This window comes from Schistocerca serialis, chromosome 5 (assembly GCF_023864345.2).
Source record: "Schistocerca serialis cubense isolate TAMUIC-IGC-003099 chromosome 5, iqSchSeri2.2, whole genome shotgun sequence".
In the NCBI taxonomy this organism is placed as follows: Eukaryota; Metazoa; Arthropoda; class Insecta; order Orthoptera; family Acrididae; genus Schistocerca; species Schistocerca serialis.
The window spans coordinates 142,341,533-142,364,710 of NC_064642.1; the positions used below are offsets into that span (position 1 = coordinate 142,341,533).

Here is a 23,178-nt window from a genome sequence, read left to right on the forward strand (position 1 = left end):
TAGAATTAAAACACAAAAATCAAGTTTGCATTGTAAACAAAAATTCTTAATTACTGATCTAAGATAAAAGATTGTCAATGAAGATAGTATAATTGAAACAAATTAAGAATTACACATTTTTATCTTTTTTATGTTTCACGCATATGCTCCTAGAACATGTACTAATGTTCGCAAATGTGGTTTCACCATGATTCGAACCTAGGTCCCACACAATAAGCGACACTAAAAAACACCATCCTTACTTTAGGGTATTGAAAGTGATCAGGATACTTAAAGTCGATTTTCTGCGAACTGCTTTGGGAGAGGTGTATTTGAGTTGTGAACTTCACGTACCTTGAATATAAAAAATTACGAAAGTCTGATTGCCGTGCAGTCGCCTTGATACTCTATGAAATGTAAATTTGTAGGGCATCCAGCCATCCTCCATCGTTAATATTGCCAGTCCCAAAAGTCAACATGCTGACTGCGCGAAGATACGGGATAAACGCCAGGAAAAATATGAAGAAAAATATTAAGTGCAGATTTGTGTCAATCTTGGAAATTAACAGCCTTTCACTACACTAGAGATAATCAGTGGTATAATCATCTAGATTAAACAAGGCTTGTGGATTTGAAATGCACCGATGACTTACAATCGCTTGTAGGTGTAACAATAGCGGAAATGCATGGTAATACAAAAAATAATGATGCACCATGAAGGGATTAGCCGAGAAATCGGCAGATGTGATGTACATGTGCAGACATACAAATGACTACCATTTCAGAAAAATTAGATGGTTTATTCAAGAGAAAGACTTTCACAAACTGGGAAAGTCAGTAATGCCTTGATCCACCTCCAGCCTTTATACAAATAGTTCCTCAGCTTGGCATTGATTGGCAGTGCTGTTGAATGTCTTCCTGACGGATATCGTGCCAAATTCTGTCCAGCTGGAGCTAAGACCTTACAAACCCGAGATGGTTGGAGGATCCTGCCCATACTGCTCTGGATCTTCTCGGTTGGAAAGAAATCGGCGACGTTGCTGAACAAGGTAGGGTTTGGCAAGCACAAAGACATGCAGTAGAAACTCTGGCGTGTGCTGGCTGGCATTATTGAAATTTAAGCCCAAAATGGCTTGCCATGAAGGGCAAGAAAACTTGCGTAGAATATCGTCGTCGTTTTTCTGTGCTGTAAGGGTGCCACGTATGACAACCAAAGGGGTCCTGCTATGAAATGAGTTGGCAACCCAGACCATTACTCGCGGCTGTGGTGCCGTATGGCGGGTGACATTCAGGTTGGTATCCCATCGCTGTCTGGGGCGACTCCAGACAAGTCTTCGGCCTGGAATCTCATTGTGTGGTGGAGAACTGTCTCCAGTGATGAGTTCCGCTTCGAACTGAGCCCCGGCGACCCCTTGGACAGCAGTGGGATACTAATTAGACTGCCGTATGGTCCGACAGCCACGAGAGATGGTCTGGGCTGCCCTTTTGTTTTCATAGCAGGACCCCTTTGGTTATAATCCTCGGTACCCTTACAGCACAATGGTACATCGACGCTATTCTATGGCCAGTTTTGTTGCCTTTCATGGCAAGCCACCCTGGGCTTACATTTCAGCAAGATAGTGCCCACTCACAAATGACGCGAGTTTCTATTGTTTTGTCTTCATGCTTGCCAAACGTTGCCTTGGCTAACGAGGTCGCCGGACCTCTCCACAATTGAGAACGTCTGGAGGATTTTGGGTGGGTGTCACCACGATCTAACGCCCCAATTGGACAGAATTTGGCACGATGTCCGTCAAGAGGACATCCAACAGCTCTGCCAATTGCATACAGTAATACAAGTTTATATGCCAACTAGCTCTGCAGATGGTGAAGAGTTGAAGAAATGTATGATGCGATAAAAGACATTATTCAGATCATTAAGGGAGACGAAAATTTAATAATCATGGGGGACTGGAATTCGATAGTAGGGAAAGTAAGAGAAGGAAAAGTAGTAGGTGAACATGCACTGGAGGTAAGGAATGAAAAAGGAAGCCGCCTGGTAGAATTTTGCACAGAGCTTAACTTAATCGTAGCCAACGTTCGGTTTAAGAATCATGAAAGAAGGTTGTACACGTGGAAGAGGCCTGGAGAAACTGGATGATTTAAGATCGATTACGTAATGGTAAGACAGAGATTTAGGAACCAGGTTTTAAATTGTTAAGAAATTTCCAGGGGCAGATGTGGACTCTGACCAGAATTTATTGGTTATGAACTGTGGATTAAAATTGAAGAAACTGCAAAAAGGCAGGAATTTAACGAGATGGGACCTGGATAAAATGAAAGAACCAGAGGCTGTAGAGAGTTTCAGAGAGAGCATTAGGGACAAATACTGGGGAAAGAAATACAGTAGAAGAAGAATGGATAGCTTTGAGAGATGAAATAGTGAAAGCAGCAGAGGATCAAATGCGTAAAAAGACGAGGGCTAATAGAAATCCTTCGTTAACAGAACTGCTTGCATAAGGACCAGAAGGGGGACAATGCGTTACTGACTTGCTCAATGGCGAAGCTCTTTCTCTTGAATAAATAATCTATTTTTGCTAAAACTGTAATAATATGTGTGTCTGTAGATGAACGGGACAACCAGTTTTTCTGAAATTGTTATCATTTGTTTGCCTCTACATGTACCTCACACATGCCGATTTCCGTCCTTCACGTATTATTCCTTCGTGGCGAGTCCCTTCTTTTTGCGTGTACATTAGTTAGTAAGGTAGTGCAAAACTGTTCCTTCGAAAGAGTCTTCTTGTGAAGAAGTTAACCCGCTATTCTAGAGTAACGCTGGAGTATGTAAAACTATGCCAGGTAAAAACAGGGAGCAAAAAAGAGTACACAAAGAAGTGCAGCGGGACGGAATGACGGAATACGTTAACAGATATGAAGAGATGTCGTATGATCTGTATGATAGATATTGGAGGAAAAATTCAGTTGATACACAAACTCACATTGAACGTGTAGCGCAGTAGTATAATGGAATGTAAAACAAACGCGGTATTTCATGCGTTTGTTCAAATTTCCCCAGTCTCATTTTTTTCTTCACGTTCAATTTGAAATACCTACATTTCGTAATTATGAAACTCATCATTATTTTTCATGAATAATACACGTCTTGTTGTTTCTAATTACATATTGGACGCGAAATTCTTTTTCATTTGAAATGTTGTTGTTGTTGTGGTCTTCAGTCCTGAGACTGGTTTGATGCAGCTCTCCATGCTACCCTATCCTGTGCAAGCTTCTTCATCTCCCAGTACTTACTGCAACCCACATCCTTTTGAATCTGCTTAGTGTATTCATCCTTGGTCTCCCTCTGCGATTTTTACCCTCCACGCTGCCCTCCAATACTAAATTTGTGATCCCTTGACGCATCAGTACATGTCCTACCCACCGGTCCGATCTTCTTGTCAAGTTGTGCCACAAACTCCTCTTCTCCCCAATTCCATTCAGTACCACCTTATTAGTTATGTGATCTACCCATCTAATCTTCAGCATTCTTCTGTAGCACCACATTTCGAAAGCTTCTATTCTCTTCTTGTCCAAACTATTTATCGTCCATGTTTCACTTCCATACATGGCTACACTCCATACAAATACTTTCAGACACGACTTTCTGACACTTAAATTTATACTTGGAGTTAATAAATTTCTCTTCTTCAGAAACGCTTTCCTTGCCATTGCCAGTCTACATTTTATATTCTCTCTACTTCGACCATCATCATCCCCAAATAGCAAAGCTCCTTTACTACTTTAAGTGTCTCATTTCCCAATCTAATTCCCTCAGCATCCCCCGACTTAATTCGATTACATTCCATTATCCTCGTTTTGCTTTTGTTGATGTTCATCTTATATCCTCCTTTCAAGACACTGTCCATTCCGTTCAGCTGATCTTCCAAGTCCTTTGCTGTCTCTGACAGAATTACAGTGTCATCAGTGAACCTCAAAGTTTTAATTTCCTCTCCATGCATTTTAATACCTACTGCTTCCTCAATATACAGATTGAATAACATCGGGGAGAGGCTACAACCCTGTCTCACTCCCTTCCCAACCACTACTTCCCTTTCATGTCCCTCGACTCTTATAACTGCCATCTGGTTTCTGTACAAATTGTAAATAGCCCTTTGTTCCCTGTATTTTACCCCTGCCACTTTTAGAATTTGAAAGAGAGTATTCCAGTCAACATTGTCAAAAGCTTTCTCTAAGTCTACAAACGCTAGAAACGTAGGTTTGCCTTTCCTTAATCTTTCTTCTAAGATACGTCGTAAGGTCAGTATTTCCTCACGTGTTCCAATATTTCTACGGAATCCAAACTGATCTTCCCTGAGGTCGGCTTCTACCAGTTTTTCCATTCGTCTGTAAAAAATTCGTGTTAGTATTTTGCAGCTGTGACTTATTAAACTGATAGTTCGGTAATTTTCACATCTGTCAACACCTGCTTTCTTTGGGATTGGAATTATTATGCTCTTCTTGAAGTCTGAGGGAATTTCGCCTGTCTCATACATCTTGCTCACCAGATGGTAGAGTTTTGTCAGGACTGGCTCTCCCAAGGCCGTCAGTAGTTCTAATGGAATTTTGTCTACTTCTGGGGCCTTGTTTCCACTCAGGTCTTTCAGTGCTCTGTCAAACTCTTCACGCAGTATCGTATCTCCCATTTCGTCTTCATCTACATTCTCTCCCATTTCCATAATATTGTCCTCAAGTACATCGCCCTTGTATAGACACTCTATATACTCCTTGCACCTTTCTGCTTTTCCTTCTTTGCTTAGAACTGGGTTTCCATCTGAGCTCTTGATGTTCATACAAGTGGTTCTCCTTTCTCCAAAGGTCTCTTTAACTTTCCTGTAGGCAGTATCTATCTTACCCCTAGTGAGATAAGCCTCTACTTCCTTACATTTGTCCTCTAGCCATCCCTGCTTAGCCATTTTGCACTTCCTGTCGATCTCATTTTTGAGACGTTTGTATTCCTTTTTGCCCGCTTCATTTACTGCATTTTTATATTTTCTGCTTTCATCAATTAAATTCAATATTTCTTCTGTTACCCAAGGATTTCTACTAGCCCTCGTCTTTTTACCTACTTGATCCTCTGCTGCCTTCACTACTTCATTCCTCAAAGCTACCCATTCTTCCTCTACTGTATTTCTTTCCCCCATTCCTGTCAATTGTTCCCTTATGCTCTCCCTGAAACTCTGTACAACCTCTGGTTCTTTCAGTTTATCCAGGTCCCATCTCCTTAAATTCCCACCTTTTTGCAGTTTCTTCAGTTTTAATCTACAGGTCATAACCAATAGATTGTGGTCAGAGTCCACATCTGCCCCTGGAAATGTCTTACAATTTAAAACCTGGTTCCTAAATCTCTGTCTTACCATGATATAATCTAGCTGATACCTTTTAGTATCTCCAGGGTTCTTCCATGTATACAACCTTCTTTCATGATTCTTAAACCAAGTGTTAGCTATGATTATGTTGTGCTCTGTGCAAAATTCTACTAGACGGCTTCCTCTTTGATTTCTTACCCCCAATACATATTCCCATATTATGTTTCCGTCTCTTCCTTTTCCTACTCTCGAGTTCCATTCACCCATGGCTATTAAATTTTCGTCTCCCTTCACTACCTGAATAATTTCTTTTATCTCATCACGCATTTCATCAATTTCTTCTTCATCTGCAGAGCTAGTTGGCATATAAACTTGTACTACTGTAGTAGGCGTGGGCTTCGTGTCTGTCTTGGCCACAATAATGCGTTAATTATGCTGTTTGTAGTAGCTTACCCGCACTCCTATTTTTTTAATACAAATTCTTAATTATCGATGTTTTATGAAACACTGTTCATAAAAGTTGTTTAAATTAATATAACATAACAATTTAACTTTCAAGGCAAAAATTAAAAATCAAATCCTCTTTATTTGGACTATGTCTATCGTTTTATAACACAGAGGTAGATAAGTACCGTAGAAACATGAAAAACAATCATTTTTACAGCATCGAGCACATCATACAGATGCTGCATTTTTACATTTTCTCTGTACCATCACAATATGAACTCAACAAAATTGATCTGGAGCCAAGGTGCGGGATTTGGCCCGAGAAGTAACAAGACTGTTGCGCTGCCAGACGTAATGGAACTAAAGCACGCAGCTTTTTCACACGTCACTGCCGAACGCTGGCGGGATATAGAACGGATCGTCATGAAAGAGGAAGAGAAAATGCTGCGCCTGGTTGGCTTCGTGGATTCTGTTGTTGATAGGCTCGTTATCCACGTAGCAGGTGAGGCTTCCAGAATTGAAATGTATTTCTCGGATTCGGATAAGGAAAGAGCTAAGAGATTACCAGACGACTGACTGTAAGTAATACCTTCAGTGGCTTCAATATTTAACTATACGGTGTGGTTAAGTCAGGAATTTTCATCATTCTTGTTTTTAGTTACAATTGTACGTTAGCTAAAAACGATAACGTGTTGTGGTTTTCGTCTAGTCGTCTAAGGAGCGTATTGTGGGAGATTTGCAGTGTATTATTTCATGCTGCATAAATATTAAATGACATTCGAAGCTGTATTGCTCCTCTGCTCGTCTCGTTTTACGTGTGCACTGCAGCTGGCCAAGTCACTGCATCACCGTATCAGCTGACCGGCCAGTGCTGAGTTAAATGCGACGCTAAAGCTGTTGTGCCGTATTATCGATAAGTCGATGTGCACGTAACGCACAGCAGAAAACGTACCCGTACTTGACACTACTCGAGACAGCTTGGCTGCAGTCCCACGTGAAACTGAAATCCAAAGAGGTTCCAGCAAACGCGGAAGAATATGTAGTGCAATGTTTACATCAGGTTTATTCTTATGCTGAACGGCTTATAGTGACTCATTTGTCACGGACATCGGCGGTCGGATAGCGCTCTGCCGTCTTCAGTGATTAGAGTAGTTCCTGTTTGTGGATGATGGACATTCACGCATACTGCGTAGACCTGGTGAGTTGCCTATTTGGGGGTGCATTCGCCCACGACTCGTAGGTCCCATCCCCGGCTTCATAGTGCGGTAGGCCATCCGTTACAACATTTGGGTTTTCTGCAGGATACGGTAACCAGTGTCTGCTAAATTTCACAGGCTGCTATCCCTGCGCTACTGCCATTTCTTCGACAGGAAGGTGATGTTCTCTTTAAGCAAGACAACGCACGTCCACACACGGCTCTTCGTGGAGTACAAGAACTGGCCTGGCCAGGAAGATCGCCAGATTTCTCGCCAATTGAACACGAGGGATTAGCCGAGCGGTCTAAGGCGCTGCAGTCATGGACTGTGCGGCTGGTCCCGGCGGAGGTTCGAGTCCTCCCTCGGGCATGGGTGTGTGTGTTTGTCCTTAGGATAATTTAGGTTAAGTAGTGTGTAAGCTTAGGGACATGACCTTAGCAGTTAAGTCCCATAAGATTTCACACACATTTGAACACGTATGGGACAGGATGAAGTGGGAACTTACTCGTCCTCTAGGACCTGCATGAAACCTGGCCGAATTGTAACAAAAGGTGCAAAGTGCTTAGGACAATCTATCTCAGGATGGCATTCGGCACTTTTGCCGTCAGAGAGGGGTACGCTGCGTACTGATGCAACTATGTGAGCACTCTTGACTGTGACATGTGTGTTTCATTTGGTCTGAATTTGTTATCATATCCTCCTCTAATGATAAAATACCATTCAACTCACTTTTTAATAAAATGGTCTTGTCCATGAGGGGGTTGCATTTTTTCCAGCAGTATATAATCTTTCACACGAAAATGTTTACTAACAGAACGGAGTTATCTTTTTCCCAAGTTCTACGTCGCACATCGCACTGGCCACTTTAGATGATCGCCAACAGACTGCCGTATGTTTTATGTATTCCAATCGTCCAACAAACGTTGTACACTAATCATGCTCACCAACATAGATGGTATTTAACAATATTTCACGATCGTTTGTACAAACTGTCAGCTCTCATACTCTAGGACCCATCACATACAAAGCTTATACAGGATGGTCAGAAACAGGATGTTGCAAGGCTGGTTGTGCTGAGAAATGATTGTTAAGAAAAATTCGGTACGTTGCCCCGTTTCAAAATTAATTAGTAGTGAAGTTAGCCAATCGGGCTGTTGCGCGCTCATATTCAAGACGTTCGCCAGATACAAGAATACTGTCAGTTGTTCTCATATCGTAGATGATAGCGCACGAGACTGCTCAGCCTTTGGCCCAGTTGGATCCTTGTTACCGCCTCATGTCCAATGTTTGTATCGCTCTCTTGTACGGTTTTAGGAAACCAAACGAAAAACATCATCTCCGGCAAACTTCAATGCCAATTAACTGAGAAACGAATTTCTTTTTAACAGTACAAGCTCCCCTGCAACACCTTTACAAACTTTACAGATTGTTTCTGACCTCTCACCCTGTATATGGAGCAATGGAGCAATCGTGGCAGTACTTACGATCTCGACATTGATAAGTGCCTTCCGAGCATCTTCCACAGCAGCCGGAGCCTCTGCGGGCTGAGAACTGCCGCCAACTCTTCGCATTGCGCCTCCACGTACCTGCGAATCACGTGTGTTACATTTGCAAATACACTCACCATATAATACCAGAAACTATTATTGCAACTGTGATTTCTAGGGTGACTGAGGCTAGGTATAGCTACCGCTACACAGTCTCGGTTAACTCTCAGTTTTCCGCATAATAATTTCCGTTTCTTTAATAACATTCGCCTTCTGAAAAAACTAAAATCATCTTCTGCAAAACTAAAAAAAATTTACTCTCTTGCGGTTAACTAGACGTACTTAGGTAAAATGCGTACTGTTTGTGTAGAGCATGTTCCGTATCTATTTCTTAACAGATAGTCTCTGAAATCACTTACGCTATTGAATGTGAGAATCTATCTATTTCTTAATGTATATCGACCAGACGCTGTGTGAGAGGGCACGGAACAATTAAATGCTGTTCTTTGCTGTCTTAGTGAATGTGATTGCTGAAAAAAAAAAGAAAAACCAACATTTTGACAATAGACTTTCAACTCACTTCATGTCTTAGCTCTGAACGAAGCAAGACGCATGGGACGTCTATAAATTATTTGGTTGTTAAAACCAGGCAATTGCAATTGTGATTATATTCAATTGTATGTAATGGGTACCGGTGTAGTTGACTTTCAAGAGTTTCTATGCTTATATCAAACTTGTGGAAAGGAAAATACACCTGAGCTGAACTGAAAGTGTGAGAGTACCGAGTTATTTCAAGTGAGAGAGATAGTGATTTTTTGGTTCCTCTCGCCAGCATTATTTCTTCGGAGAAGAAATTGTAAAGATTGACGCATCCACATATCCAGAGAAGAGGATCGGCTAAACATTTCAAGCAAGTCAACTGCAGTAAGAGAAATGTGAAGTTCGCAATCCAGTTTTGCACCGCTTCTATTGTCGCCGAAACCGTTAAGACTTTAAGGTTATCTGTGACATCTCTTTATATCACCCCAAGCAGACAACGTCGAGAGTGTAGTGGGCAGAGTGGTCCACAGATGTGGAGCTACTTGTAAGGGTGCAGATATCGACCCTGTCTCGGACCTGTACGATCTACTACTCTTAACGCCTGTTGGATGCAGCGAGGCCTTAGGGTCGCTGACGGGGAAGACCCATTGTACTAGGAGGGTACCACTTGGTGCCCGCAGTTTGCTTTGGCAAGTAAGTGTCAAACCCACCTGAGCCTTCTTTAGGAGGTGATTGCGATCGTGTGCGGTACGCGATAGGGAAGAAATGTCATTAACTGGTGGAAGTGTAATTACACTAATGGCCATTAAAATTGCTACACCACGAATATGACGTGCTAAAAACGCGAAATTTAACCGACAGGAATAAGATGTTGTGATATGCAAATGATTAGCTTTTCAGAGCATTCACACAAGGTTGGCGCCGGTGGCGACACCTACAACGTGCTGACATGAGGAGTTTCCAATCGATTTCTCATACACAAACAGCAGTTCACAGGCGTTGCTTGGTGAAACGTTGATGTGATACCTCGTGTAAGGAGGAGATATGCGTACCATCACGTTTCCGACTTTGATAAAGGTCGGATTGTAGCCTATCGCGACTGCGGATTATCGTACCGCGACATTGCTGCTCGCGTTGGTTGAAATCCAATGACTGTTAGCCGTATATGGAATCGGTGGGTTCAGGAGGGTAATACGGAACTCCATGCTGGTTCCCAACGGCCTCGTATCACTAGCAGTCGAGATGACAGGCATCTTATCCACATGGGTGTAACGGATCGTGCAACCACGTCTCGACCCCTGAGTCAACAAATGGGAACGTTTGCAAGACAACATCCATCTGCACGAACAGTTCGACGACGTTTGGAGCAGCATGGACCATCAGCTCGGAGACCATGGCTGCGGTTACCCTTGACGCTGCATCACAGACAGGAGCGCCTGCGATGGTGTACTCAACGACGAACCTGGGTGCACGAATGGCAAAACGTCATTTTTTCGGATGAATCCAGGTTCTGTTTACAACATCATGATGGTCGCATCCGTGTTTGGTGACATCGCGGTGAACGCGCATTGGAAGCGTGTACTCGTCATCGCCATACTGGCGAATCACCCGGCGTGATGGTACGGGGTGTCATTGGTTAAACGTCGCGGTCACCTCTTGTTCGCATTAACGGCACTTTGAACAGTGGACGTTACATTTCAGATGTGTTACGACCCGTGGCTCTAACCTTCATTCGATCCCCGCGAAACCCTACATTTCAGCAGGATAATGCACGACTGCATGTTGCAGGTCCTGTACGGGCCTTTCTGGATACAGAAAATGTTCGACTGCTGCCCTGGCCAGTACATTCTCCGGATCTCTCACCAATTGAAAACGTCTGGTCAATGGTGACCGAGCAACTAGCTCGTCACAATACGCCAATCACTACTCTTGATGAACTGTGGTATCGTGTTGAAGCTGCATGGGCAGCTGTACCTGTACACGCCATTCAAGTTATGTTTGACTCAATGCCCAGGCGTATCAAGGCCGTTATTACGGCCAGAGGTGGTTGTTCCGGGTACTAATTTATTAGGATCTATGCACCGAAATTGCGTGAAAACGTAATCACATGTCAGTTCTAGTATAATATATTTGTCCAATGAATACCCGTTTATCAACTGCATTTCTTCTTGGTGCAGCAATTTTAATGGCCAGTAGTGTATATCGACCGAAAATGACTTCGAAGTATTTGTCATACGCTGCCACGTGAAACTGAAGCCGGAGTTCTCACTTACATATGTATTAAGAATGAATACAAGTACAAAACCATTGACACCTTAGATTTTGCAGTGATCTGTGGATTTGTGAAAGAAGTAGATTCATTATTAAAGTTTTTCAATTCTAGCCGGAATGAGGTAAGTGGTCATTTTAATTTAAATGTTTAGCGTTTACTTATTCTACAGCTGTACTGAAGTCTTATTTCACGTAATCTCACATTCGCTCACACAATTTACAACAAGTGTTATGTAAACCACTAGTGCTGCATTTGATAACATTTCTGTAGACACAGATGTCAAAGCCACTGTGTGCATATTTGAACTTAAATTAAAAGACTAATTAATACTGGGTGATCAAAAAGTCAGTATATATTTGAAAACTTAATTAATCACGGAATAATGTAGATAGAGTGGTAAAAATTGACATTCATGCTTGGAATGACATGGCGTTTTATTAGAACAAAAAAAAGTTCACAAAATGTCAGACAGATGGCACTGTACAGCAAAACGTCAGTGACTGCGCATGGCAATCGTGTATAAAAGGAGCTGTAATGAGAGAGAAATCAGATGCGCCAGCAGTCGCAGCATGTTGACGTTACCTGAAAAGGTGCTTTTAGTGAAGCTGTATTATCAGAATAGGGAATGTGCTAGTTCAGCGTTACGATCCTAACGCCATAGGAAGGGGATTCGAACGGGTAAAGGTCCGTTGACAAATGCAGCTGTGGCGAGAATGATTTCGAAGTTCGAAGCCACGGGTTGTTTAGACGATAGACTTCGTAGTGGGCGACCGAGCACAAGGCGTAATGCTGCTGAGACAGTTCAGGGAGAAATGGAGACTGTAGCGGGTTCGTCTACCGGTATGCACGGGGAAGTCAGCGCTCGTGCAGTCGCACGTCGCACCGGCATTCCATACACTACTGTTTGGTTGGCACTTAGACGTACCCTCCGATTCTATCCGTACAAAATCCATCGGTATCATGAACTGTTACCTGGCTATTTAGTGAAGCGGAGGGCTTTTGCGGTGTGGGCGATTCAAAAGATGGTGGAAGTTGACGATTGGCTGACTAACGTGTTGTGTTGTTCACGCTCGGAGGGTCTGTCAACGCCCACAACTGCAGAATTTGGGCTACCGAAAATCCTAGAACTGTCGTGGAAACTCCATTGCACGACGAGAAAGTCACGGTATAGGTTGGATTTACCACGTTTACCGTTATCGGCCCTTTTTTCTTCGAGGAAATGCGTGATTGTGGTTTTGTAACTGCTACCGTGACGGGTGAGAGGTACGCCGATATGTTACAGAATCGCATCATCCCCAGCCTGGGTGATAAACACCTGCTGGAACGTAAGATGTTTATGCAGTTTGGCGCTCCACCACATATTGCTAGACGCGTGAAAGATCTCTTGCGCGCGTCGTTTGGTGATGATCGTGTGCTCGGCCGCCACTTTCGTCATGCTTGGCCTCCCAGGTCCCCAGATCTCAGTCCGTGCGATTATTGGCTTTGGGGTTACCTGAAGTCGCAAGTGTATCGTGATCGACCGACATCTCTAGGGATGCTGAAAGACAACATCGACGCCAATGCCTCACCATAACTCCGGACATGCTTTACAGTGCTGTTCACAACATTATTCCTCGCCTACAGCAATTGTTGAGGAATGGTGGTGGGCATATTAAGCATTTCCTGTAAAGAACATCACCTTTGCTTTGTCTTACTTTGATATTCTAATTATTGCTATTCTGATCAGATGAAGCGCCATCTGTCGGACATTTTTTGAACTTTTGTATTTTTTTGGTTCTAATAAAACCCCACGTCATTCCAAGTATGTGTGTCAATTTTTACCTCTCTATCTACATTATTACGTGATTTATTCAGTTTTCGAATTTATACTGACTTTTTGATTACCCGGTAAATAAAGAATTGGCGACTTTAATAATTATTTGCATTCATACAGGAAAGATGTACACAACACACTTGGCGACAATGAAAACTGTTACGTATTGTGTAACATAGGCTACAATTCACAGGAAAAGTGTCTCAAAACAAATTTAATAAATTACAGTTCCCATTTTTAACTTATTTCTTTTCCCAACTATTAGAGGATAAACGGGAATGAACAACCACTGCTGCTAAATACAGCTGCTCGTTTTGCACAGCAGACATTCACGAGAGTCATGTTCGAAGTACTGGATGCAATTGCTTGGTAAATCACATGTGGCAGGGTCGAAGCCGAGCTGTCTATTGTGGGAGATATCCCTGGACCCATCACCAGTAATCCGTCGCTTGTAGGGTGTAATGTCGACATTTCAGCTGCAATGTCGGCGGTGTTGACACGACTACAAGTCGCTGAGAGTTCTACTGGTTCGAGTATACTGCGCCTAAGCTATGTGATTTTCTGACAGTTGTTCACGTTTCACAGTGTAGGTGTTGTACCGCTGATGACCACATAGTTGTGGTACATTTCTGATTGTAGGTGCATAATATTGTTGTGACTTGATGAAGTGAATTTTGTTTTGGTTGAAACAGTATTGAAAGCCTCGTACAGTTTTGATTAAAGATGGCTTTGACTGGATTGTACCCTCGTAGGTGAGACTTGATGATTGGTGTTGTGGAGGTTACATGTTCCATGGGTTCCATGACGTTGCACAGAAGGTGTATTCTGACTTTTGTAGTGACTCGAGGATTTCGGTGTAAATTCTAGAGACACTTGACCTTCCACCGTCACGGACACCCGATATTTTAAAAGTATCTACTGCGCCACCGGTTTCTGTGTGCAGGTTGGAAGTTTGAAATGAGAGGACGACAACCGGGGCAGTCGAACGACGCCGACAAGTGTTTGCCACAAGAGCCACAGACGCTGGGTGAGAGGGCACGGAATAATTAAATGCTATTCTTTGCTGTGTTACTGAATGTGATTGCTGATAAAAAAGGAAAAACGAAAATTTTGACAATAGACTTTTAACTTCATGTCGTACCTCTGAACGAAGCAAGACGCATGGGACGTCTATAAATTATTTGGTTGTTAAAACCAGGCAATTGCAATTGTGATTATATTCAATTGTATGTAATGGGTACCGGTGTAGTTGACTTTCAAGAGTTTCTATGCTTATATCAAACTTGTGGAAAGGAAAATACACCTGAGCTGAACTGAAAGTGTGAGAGTACCGAGTTATTTCAAGTGAGAGAGATAGTGATTTTTTGGTTCCTCTCGCCAGCATTATTTCTTCGGAGAAGAAATTGTAAAGATTGACGCATCCACATATCCAGAGAAGAGGATCGGCTAAACATTTCAAGCAAGTCAACTGTAGTAAGAGAAATGTGAAGTTCGCAATCCAGTTTTGCACCGCTTCTCTTGTCGCCGAAACCGTTAAGACTTTAAGGTTATCTGTGACGTCTCTTTATATCACCCCAAGCAGACAACGTCGAGAGTGTAGTGGGCAGAGTGGTCCACAGATGTGGAGCTACTTGTAAGGGTGCAGATATCGACCCTGTCTCGGACCTGTACGATCTACTACTCTTGACGCCTCTTGGATGCAGCGAGGCCTTAGGGTCGCTGACGGGGAAGACCCATTGTACTAGAGGGTACCACTTGGTGCCCGCAGTTTGCTTTGGCAAGTAAGTGTCAAACCCACCTGAGCCATCTTTAGGAGGTGATTGCGATTGTGTGCGGTACGCGATAGGGAAGAAATGTCATTAACTGGTGGAAGTGTAATTACACTACTGGCCATTAAAATTGCTACACCACGAATATGACGTGCTAAAAACGCGAAATTTAACCGACAGGAATAAGATGTTGTGATATGCAAATGATTAGCGTTTCAGAGCATTCACACAAGGCTGGCGCTGGTGGCGACACCTACAGCGTGCTGACATGAGGGAAGTTTCCAACCGATTTCTCATACACAAACAGCAGTTCACTGGCGTTGCTTGGTGAAACGTTGTTGTGATACCTCGTGTAAGGAGGAGAAATGCGTACCATGACGTTTCCGACTTTGATAAAGGTCTGATTGTAGCCTATCGCAATTGCGGATTATCGTATCGCAACATTGCAGCTCGCGTTGGTCGAGATCCATTGTTAGCTGAATATGGAATCGGTGGGTTCAGGAGGGTAATACGGAACGCCGTGCTGGATCCCAACGGCCTCGTATCACTAGCAGTCGAGATGACAGGAGTCTTATCCGCACGGCTCTAACGGATCGTGCAGCCACGTCTCGACCCCTGAGTCAACAGATGGGAACGTTTGCAAGGCAACATCCATCTGCACGAACAGTTCGACGACGTTTGGAGCAGCATGGACCATCAGCTCGGAGACCATGGCTGCGGTTACCCTTGACGCTGCATCACAGACAGGAGCGCCTGCGATGGTGTACTCAACGACGAACCTGGGTGCACGAATGGCAAAACGTCATTTTTTCGGATGAATCCAGGTTCTGTTTACAACATCATGATGGTCGCATCCGTGTTTGGTGACATCGCGGTGAACGCGCATTGGAAGCGTGTACTCGTCATCGCCATACTGGCGAATCACCCGGCGTCATGGTACGGGGTGTCATTGGTTAAACGTCGCGGTCACCTCTTGTTCGCATTAACGGCACTTTGAACAGTGAACGTTACATTTCCGATGTGTTACCACCCGTGGCTCTAACCTTCATTCGATCCCTGGGAAACCCTACATTTCAGCAGGATAGTGCACGACCGCATGTTGCAGGTCCTGTACGGGCCTTTCTGGATACAGAAAATGTTCGACTGCTGCCCTGGCCAGCACATTCTCCAGATCTCTCACCAACTGAAAACGTCTGGTCAATGGTGACCGAGCAACTGGCTCGTCAATACGTTAGTCACTACTCTTGATGAACTGTGGTATCGTGTTGAAGCTGCATGGGCAGCTGTACCTGTACACGCCATTCAAGCTCTGTTTGACTCAATGCCAAGGCGTATCAAGGCCGTTATTACGGCCAGAGGTGGTTGTTCTGGGTACTAATTTATTAGGATCTATGCACCGAAATTGCGTGAAAACGTAATCACATGTCAGTTCTAGTATAATATATTTGCCCAATGAATACCCGTTTATCATCTGCATTCCTACTTGGTGTAGCAATTTTAATGGCCAATAGTGTATACGAATAATGAGTAGATGATTTTAAATAATGGACGACCATGAGGGACTTACCAGCAACGGCAAGCGCGATTCAAAAAGCGGTTGTAGAGCGAGTGTGATCAGGCTAGTATACATAATCTTGCTTGTGGCTAAAGTACAATAAACCGAATGTTGTCAAATCAGTGTGAACTTCATTTTGTCAGCAGGCAACTTTCTCGAACTGGCGCCTGTTCCTTGTGAGTAAGTTCGCTTTCCATATTTCGTACCATCAAGGCCATTTGCCTATAAAAATTCAGACAGCCGAAATGTGTGACTTAGGTTAAATAAAAGCAGGAGCAACTAACACACTCTTATAAAACAAAACAGGCAGATAAATAGAAATTTAAAGTCAAGTAGTAGAAGATGGAAGAGGTAGAAATGCTGTGAAGCTATGTTTCCAACATGTCAGCAATTTTAGATTCTGTAACCTTGTTTTGAACTCGTAATTTTTAAGTGAAAAGAGCGTCATTTGATGTATCAAACAGATACCGAATTACATTCGAAAAACGGTTGTGCATTTCATTAGAATATCTCGATTTACTTGCTTTTTCTTTTGCAAGACCCTCAGTTTTATGTACACATTTGTTCCGACGCTGTTACAGTACAGCTTTAAGTGAAGTCCTCCTCGGGTTTGGTGGTTTAGCGGTAAAGTGCCTGGAAAACGAGAGGTTGCGGGATAGAATCCCTATCGAACCACAGAAATGTTCGGTCTGCCTGTAAGGTAAAGTTCACCACTCTACGATGTGAGAGTCCCCAGAAACGACTCTTGTTTGGATTCCACGTTAGACTGTAGGTTCTCTTTCCCCGGTTGAGTAACTGGAGTAAGTTAGCGACTTGCAAGTTGCCAAAGTGGCTCCAATACAAAGATCTGCACTCAGCCACTGAGCCACTCTGAAGGGGTTATTCGGTTTGATGTTCTCCCTTATGTTTTAACGATCAACTATGAAGTGGCCTGTGCTACCCTCGGGAAACTGAAGAAAAGACTTTATCGTGTTCTTCTTCACAAAAATGTAAAGGAATTTCTCCCTCTCCATGACAATCAATAGACACCTTCAAAAAAAGGTTTCAAATCTACAACTATCTTTTGACAAATGTGACAGGTGATTTCAGAGCTGAATCATTTCGTTGATGAGCTACCTGCTGCAAATAATGGGACGTCTTTCGACAAAAGATACCTACATTTACACTCTGCAAACCACTGTGAAATACCCTGCAGAGGGTACGTCCCATTGTACCGGTTATTAGGATTTTATCCCGTTGTATTCAGAGATGGACCGTGGGCAAATGATTCTTTGAATGCCTCTACGCGTGCTGTAATCAGTCTAATCTTGTCCTCATGATTCCCACGGGAGCGATACGTAGAGTGTTGTAGTATATTCCAAAAGTTATCATTTGAAGCCGGTGCTGAAACTCTATAAATGGGCTTTATTGGAATAGTCACTAATATGGATTGTTTTTAACACCCTGTGTTAGGGCATATTAAACATTTCGCATGATCATTATAATCGCCAAAAAGATATCTACATCTACATCTATACTCCGCAAGCCACCCAACGGTGTGTGGCGGAGGGCACTTTACGTGCCACTGTCATTACCTCCCTTTCCTGTTCCAGTCGCGTATGGTTCGCGGGAAGAACGACTGTCTGAAAGCCTCCGTGCGCGCTCTTATCTCTCTAATTTTACATTCGTGATCTCCTCGGGAGGTATAAGTAGGGGGAAGCAATATATTCGATACCTCATCCAGAAACGCACCCTCTCGAAACCTGGCGAGCAAGCTACACCGCGATGCAGAGCGCCTCTCTTGCAGAGTCTGCCACTTGAGTTTATTAAACATCTCCGTAACGCTATCACGGCTACCAAATAACCCTGTGACGAAACGCGCCGCTCTTCTTTGGATCTTATCTATCTCCTCCGTCAGACCGATCTGGTACGGATCCCACACTGATGAGCAATACTCAAGTAAAGGTCGAACGAGTGTTTTGTAAGCCACCTCCTTTGTAGATGGACTACATTTTCTAAGCACTCTCCCAATGAATCTCAACCTGGTACCCGCCTTACCAACAATTAATTTTATATGATCATTCCACTTCAAATCGTTCCGCACGCATACTCCCAGATATTTTACAGAAGTAACTGCTACCAGTGTTTGTTCCGCTATAATATAATCATACAATAAAGGATCCTTCTTTCTATGTATTCGCAATACATTACATTTGTCTATGTTAAGGGTCAGTTGCCACTCCCTGCACCAAGTGCCTATCCGCTGCAGATCTTCCTGCATTTCGCTGTCTCTGTATACTACAGCATCATCCGCGAAAAGCCGCATGGAACTTCCGACACTATCTACTAGGTCATTTATATATATTGTGAAAAGCAATGGTCCCATAACACTCCCCTGTGGCACGCCTGAGGTTACTTTAACGTCTGTAGACGTCTCTCCATTGATAACAACATGCTGTGTTCTGTTTGCTAAAAACTCTTCAATCCAGCCACACAGCTGGTCTGATATTCCGTAGGCTCTTACTTTGTTTATCAGGCGACAGTGCGGAACTGTATCGAACGCCTACCGGAAGTCAAGAAGAATAGCATCTACCTGGGAGCCTATATCTAATATTTTCTGGGTCTCATGAACAAATAAGGCGAGTTGGGTCTCACACGATCGCTGTTTCCGGAATCCATGTTGATTCGTACATAGTAGATTCTGGGTTTCCAGAAATGACATGATACGCGAGCAAGAAACATGTTCTAAAATTCTACAAGAGATCGACGTAAGAGATATAGGTCTATAGTTTTGCGCATCTGCTCGACGACCCTTCTTGAAGACTGGGACTATCTGTGCTCTTTTCCAATCATTTGGAACCCTCCGTTCCTCTAGAGACTTGTGGTACACGGCTGTTAGAAGGGGGGCAAGTTCTTTCGCGTACTCTGTGTAGAATCGAATTGGTATCCCGTCAGGTCCAGTGGACTTTCCTCTATTGAGTGATTCCAGTTGCTTTTCTATTCCTTGGACACTTATTTCGATGTCAGCCATTTTTTCGTTTGTGCGAGGATTTAGAGAAGGAACTGCAGTGCGGTCTTCCTCTGTGAAACAGCTTTGGAAAAAGATATTTAGTATTTCAGCTTTACGCGTGTCATCCTCTGTTTCAATGCCATCATCATCCCGTAGAGTCTGGATATGCTGTTTCGAGCCACTTACTGATTTAACGTAAGACCAGAACTTCCTAGGATTTTCTGTCAAGTCGGTACATAGAATTTTACATACAGATGACCTATTGTACCACTAAAACAGTTGTCACTGAATGCCCGCTATTAGAACAACTCGCTTCGTCCGCCATCTCGCTGCGCTCTGAGAACTGCGACCGGTGGACGAGGTGAGCTGTTGCTCCATAGTCGGTACATAGAATTTTACATACAGATGACCTATTGTACCACTAAAACAGTTGTCACTGAATGCCCGCTATTAGAACAACTCGCTTCGTCCGCCATCTCGCTGCGCTCTGAGAACTGCGACCGGTGGACGAGGTGAGCTGTTGCTCCATTCTGCCGCTTTGTTGACCGCTGACAGCTGTAAGTTCCCGATCAGCCTCGGCGAACAGCCCAGGCTTGCACTTATTTGCAGCCGACCTGTACACCACCTGTGCTCTAACAAATGTCTCACAAGGGAACCTCCCCATGGCACCTCCCTCAGATTTAGTTATAAGGTGGCACAGTGGATAGGCCTTGAAAAACTGAACACAGATCAATCGAGAAAACAGGAAGAAGTTGTGTGGAACTATGAAAATATAAGCAAAATATACAAACTGAGTAGTTCATGCGCAAGATAGGCAACATCAAGGAAAGATCAAGGTTAGGAGTGCCGTGATCCTGTGGTTAGCGTGAGCAGTTGCAGACCGAGACGTCCTTGGTTCAAGCCTTCCCTCGGGTGAAAAGTTTAACTTTTTATTTTTAGTTTATGTGACAAACGCTTATGTTTTCATCACTTTTTTGGGAGTGATTATCATATCCACAAGAAAACCTAAATCGGGCAAGGTAGAAAAATCTTTTTACTCATTCGCCAAGTGTACAAGTTAGGTGGGTCGACAACATATTCCTGTCATGTGACTCACATGCCGTCACCAGTGTCGTATAGAATATATCAGACGTGTTTTCCTGTTGAGGAATCGGTTGACCTATGACCTTGCGATCAAATGTTTTCGGTTCCCATTGGAGAGATACAACCTTTCGTCTACTAATCGCACGGTTTTGCGGCGCGGTCGCAAAAAACAGACACTATACTTATTACAGTGAACAGTGATGTCAATGAACGAACGGACAGATCATAACTGCGAAAATAAAGAAAGTAAATTTTTCACCCGAGGGAAGACTAGAACCAAGGACCTCTTATTCCACAGCTGCTCACGCTAACCACGGGACCACGACGCTCCTGCGCTCACACTATCCTTGATGTTGCCTATCTTGCGCATGGACTACTCAGTTTGTATATTTTGCTTATTTTTTCATAGTTCCACACAACTTCTTCCTGTTTTCTCGATTGATCTGTGTTTAGTTTTTCAAGGCCTATCCACTGTGCCAACTTATAACTAAATCCGAGGGGGGTGCGATGGGGAGGTTCCCTTGTCAGAATGGATTCAGCAGCAATTCACAGACATGGCCTCAATTCTGGTGTGCACATCCTGGATGTCGTACGAGATGTGCGTGCCTTCGACCAAGCTCTGACCAATATCCGTGAGCTGGGTACTGCAGTTGTGGCTTCATGGACCGTAATGGCTTCCAACACTTTCGGTGCATAGTGCAGTCCAAGTCACAACGAGTCACTGTCGTCATCAGGCCGAAAGAGGGTATACAGACGCACAACATTTTTCAGTCGTGGTTGCACTTTATTATTTCTGATCTTGATTTTGCGTTTTGGATAACTGCCATCATCTGATCAAATACTCTTGTTAGCCAAAAAAGCAAAAGGCAGAAATAATAAAAACTGCACCCAAGATTGAAAAATTTTACTGTTTGTGCATGGTTATGGCCGCTGCCTAGATAAAGACGTCCTGCCGGCGATTCGAAAGTGTGAACAACGCTTATTTAAAAAATTACAATCTTTTGGGGTATTAAAGGAAATTTATGACCGGGATTTCTTGGTCGGGAGGACGCAGCACGTTGCATTCTAAGACCAAATCAAAATACTCATCACGAAGGAATTATCCGAATGGGACAGAAATCGGCATATGTGATGTACATGTCCAGGCAAACAAATGATTATAATTTCAAAAAAATTGGACTATTTCTTCAAGAAAAAGAGCTTCACAAATTGAGCAAGTCAATAACGCGTTGCCGGCCGTTGTGGCCGAGCGGTTCTAGGCGCATCAGTCCGGAACCGCGCTGCTGCTACAGTCGCAGGTTCGAATCCTGCCTCGGGCATGGATGTGTGTGATGTCCTAAGGTTAGTTAGGTTTAAGTAGTTCTAAGTTCTAGGGGACTGATGACCTCAGATGTTAAGTCCCATAGTGCTTAGAGCCATTTGAGCCATTTTGTATAACGCGTTGGTCCACCTCAGGTTTTTCTGCAAGCAGTTATTCGGCTTCGCATTGATTCACAGAGTTGTTGGCTGTCCTCCTGAGGAATTTTGTGCCAAATTTTGTCCAATTGACGAGTTAGATCGTCAAAATAATGAGATGGTTGGAGGGCCCCGCCCATAATGCCCCAAACATTCTCCACTGGAGAGATTAGGCCAAGGTAGGATTTGACAAGGACTAAGGCAAGCAGTAGAGATTCTCGCCGTCCGCGAACGGGTGTTATCCTGCTGAAATGTAAGCCCATGATGGCTTTCCATGAAGGGCAACAAAATGGGCCGTAGAATATTGTCGACGTACGCAATGCTGTAAGGGTGGCGAGGATGACAACCAAAAGGACACTGCTATGAAAAGAAATGATACCCTGGATCATCACTCGCGGTTGTCGGGCCATATGGCGGGCGAGATTTAGGTTAGTATTCTACCAATGTCTGGAGTGTCTTCGATGGTCACTGGCTCAGTTCGAAGTGTGACTCCTAAATGAAGGCAATACTATTCCGTTCAATGGGATTCCAGGCCGAAGACGTGTCTGGAGACATCCTGGACAGCGGTGGGATACCATCCTGTCACTCGCCATAAGGCCCGATAACCACGAGTGATACTCTGGGGTGCTATTTCGTTTCATATCAGGATCCCTTTGGTTGTCATCAGTGGCTCCCTTACAGCACAGCAGTAGGCCAGCAATATTCTACGCCCTGTTTTGTTGCCCTCCATGGCAAGCCATTCTGGGCTTACGTTTAAGCAAGATAATGCTGATAGCCTTGGGAGAGCCAGCCCTGATAAAACTCTACCAGCTGGTGAGCAAGATGTATGAGACAGGCGAAATACCCTCAGACTTCAAGAAGAATATAATTATTCCAATCCCAAAGAAAGCAGGTGTTGACAGATGTGAAAATTACCGAACAATCAGTTTAATAAGCCACGGCTGCACAATACTAACACGAATTATGTGCAGACGAATGGAAAAACTGGTAGAAGCGGCCGTCGGGGAAAATCAGTTTGGATTCCGTAGAAATGTTGGAACACGTGAGGCAATACTGACTCTACGACGTATCATAGAAAATAGATTAAGGAAAGGCAAACCTACATTTCTAGTATTTGTAGACTTAGAGAAAGCTTTTGACAATGTTGACTGGAATATTCTCTTTCAAATTCTGAAGGTGACAGGTGTAAAATACAAGGAACGAACGGCTATTCACAATTTGTACAGAAACCAGATGGCAGTTATAAGAGTC

General features: G+C 43.5%; 1 protein-coding gene across 1 annotated transcript in view; it reads right to left on the minus strand.

The window, feature by feature from the left end:
- LOC126481802 (trichohyalin-like) overlaps nucleotides 1-23,178 on the minus strand; it is a 60,663-nt gene that overhangs the window by 20,958 nt on the left and 16,527 nt on the right. Inside the window, exon 3 of the mRNA XM_050105758.1 lies at nucleotides 8,449-8,550. Coding sequence (XP_049961715.1) covers nucleotides 8,449-8,550 — 102 coding nt within the window. The remainder of the gene's footprint in view (nucleotides 1-8,448; nucleotides 8,551-23,178) is intronic.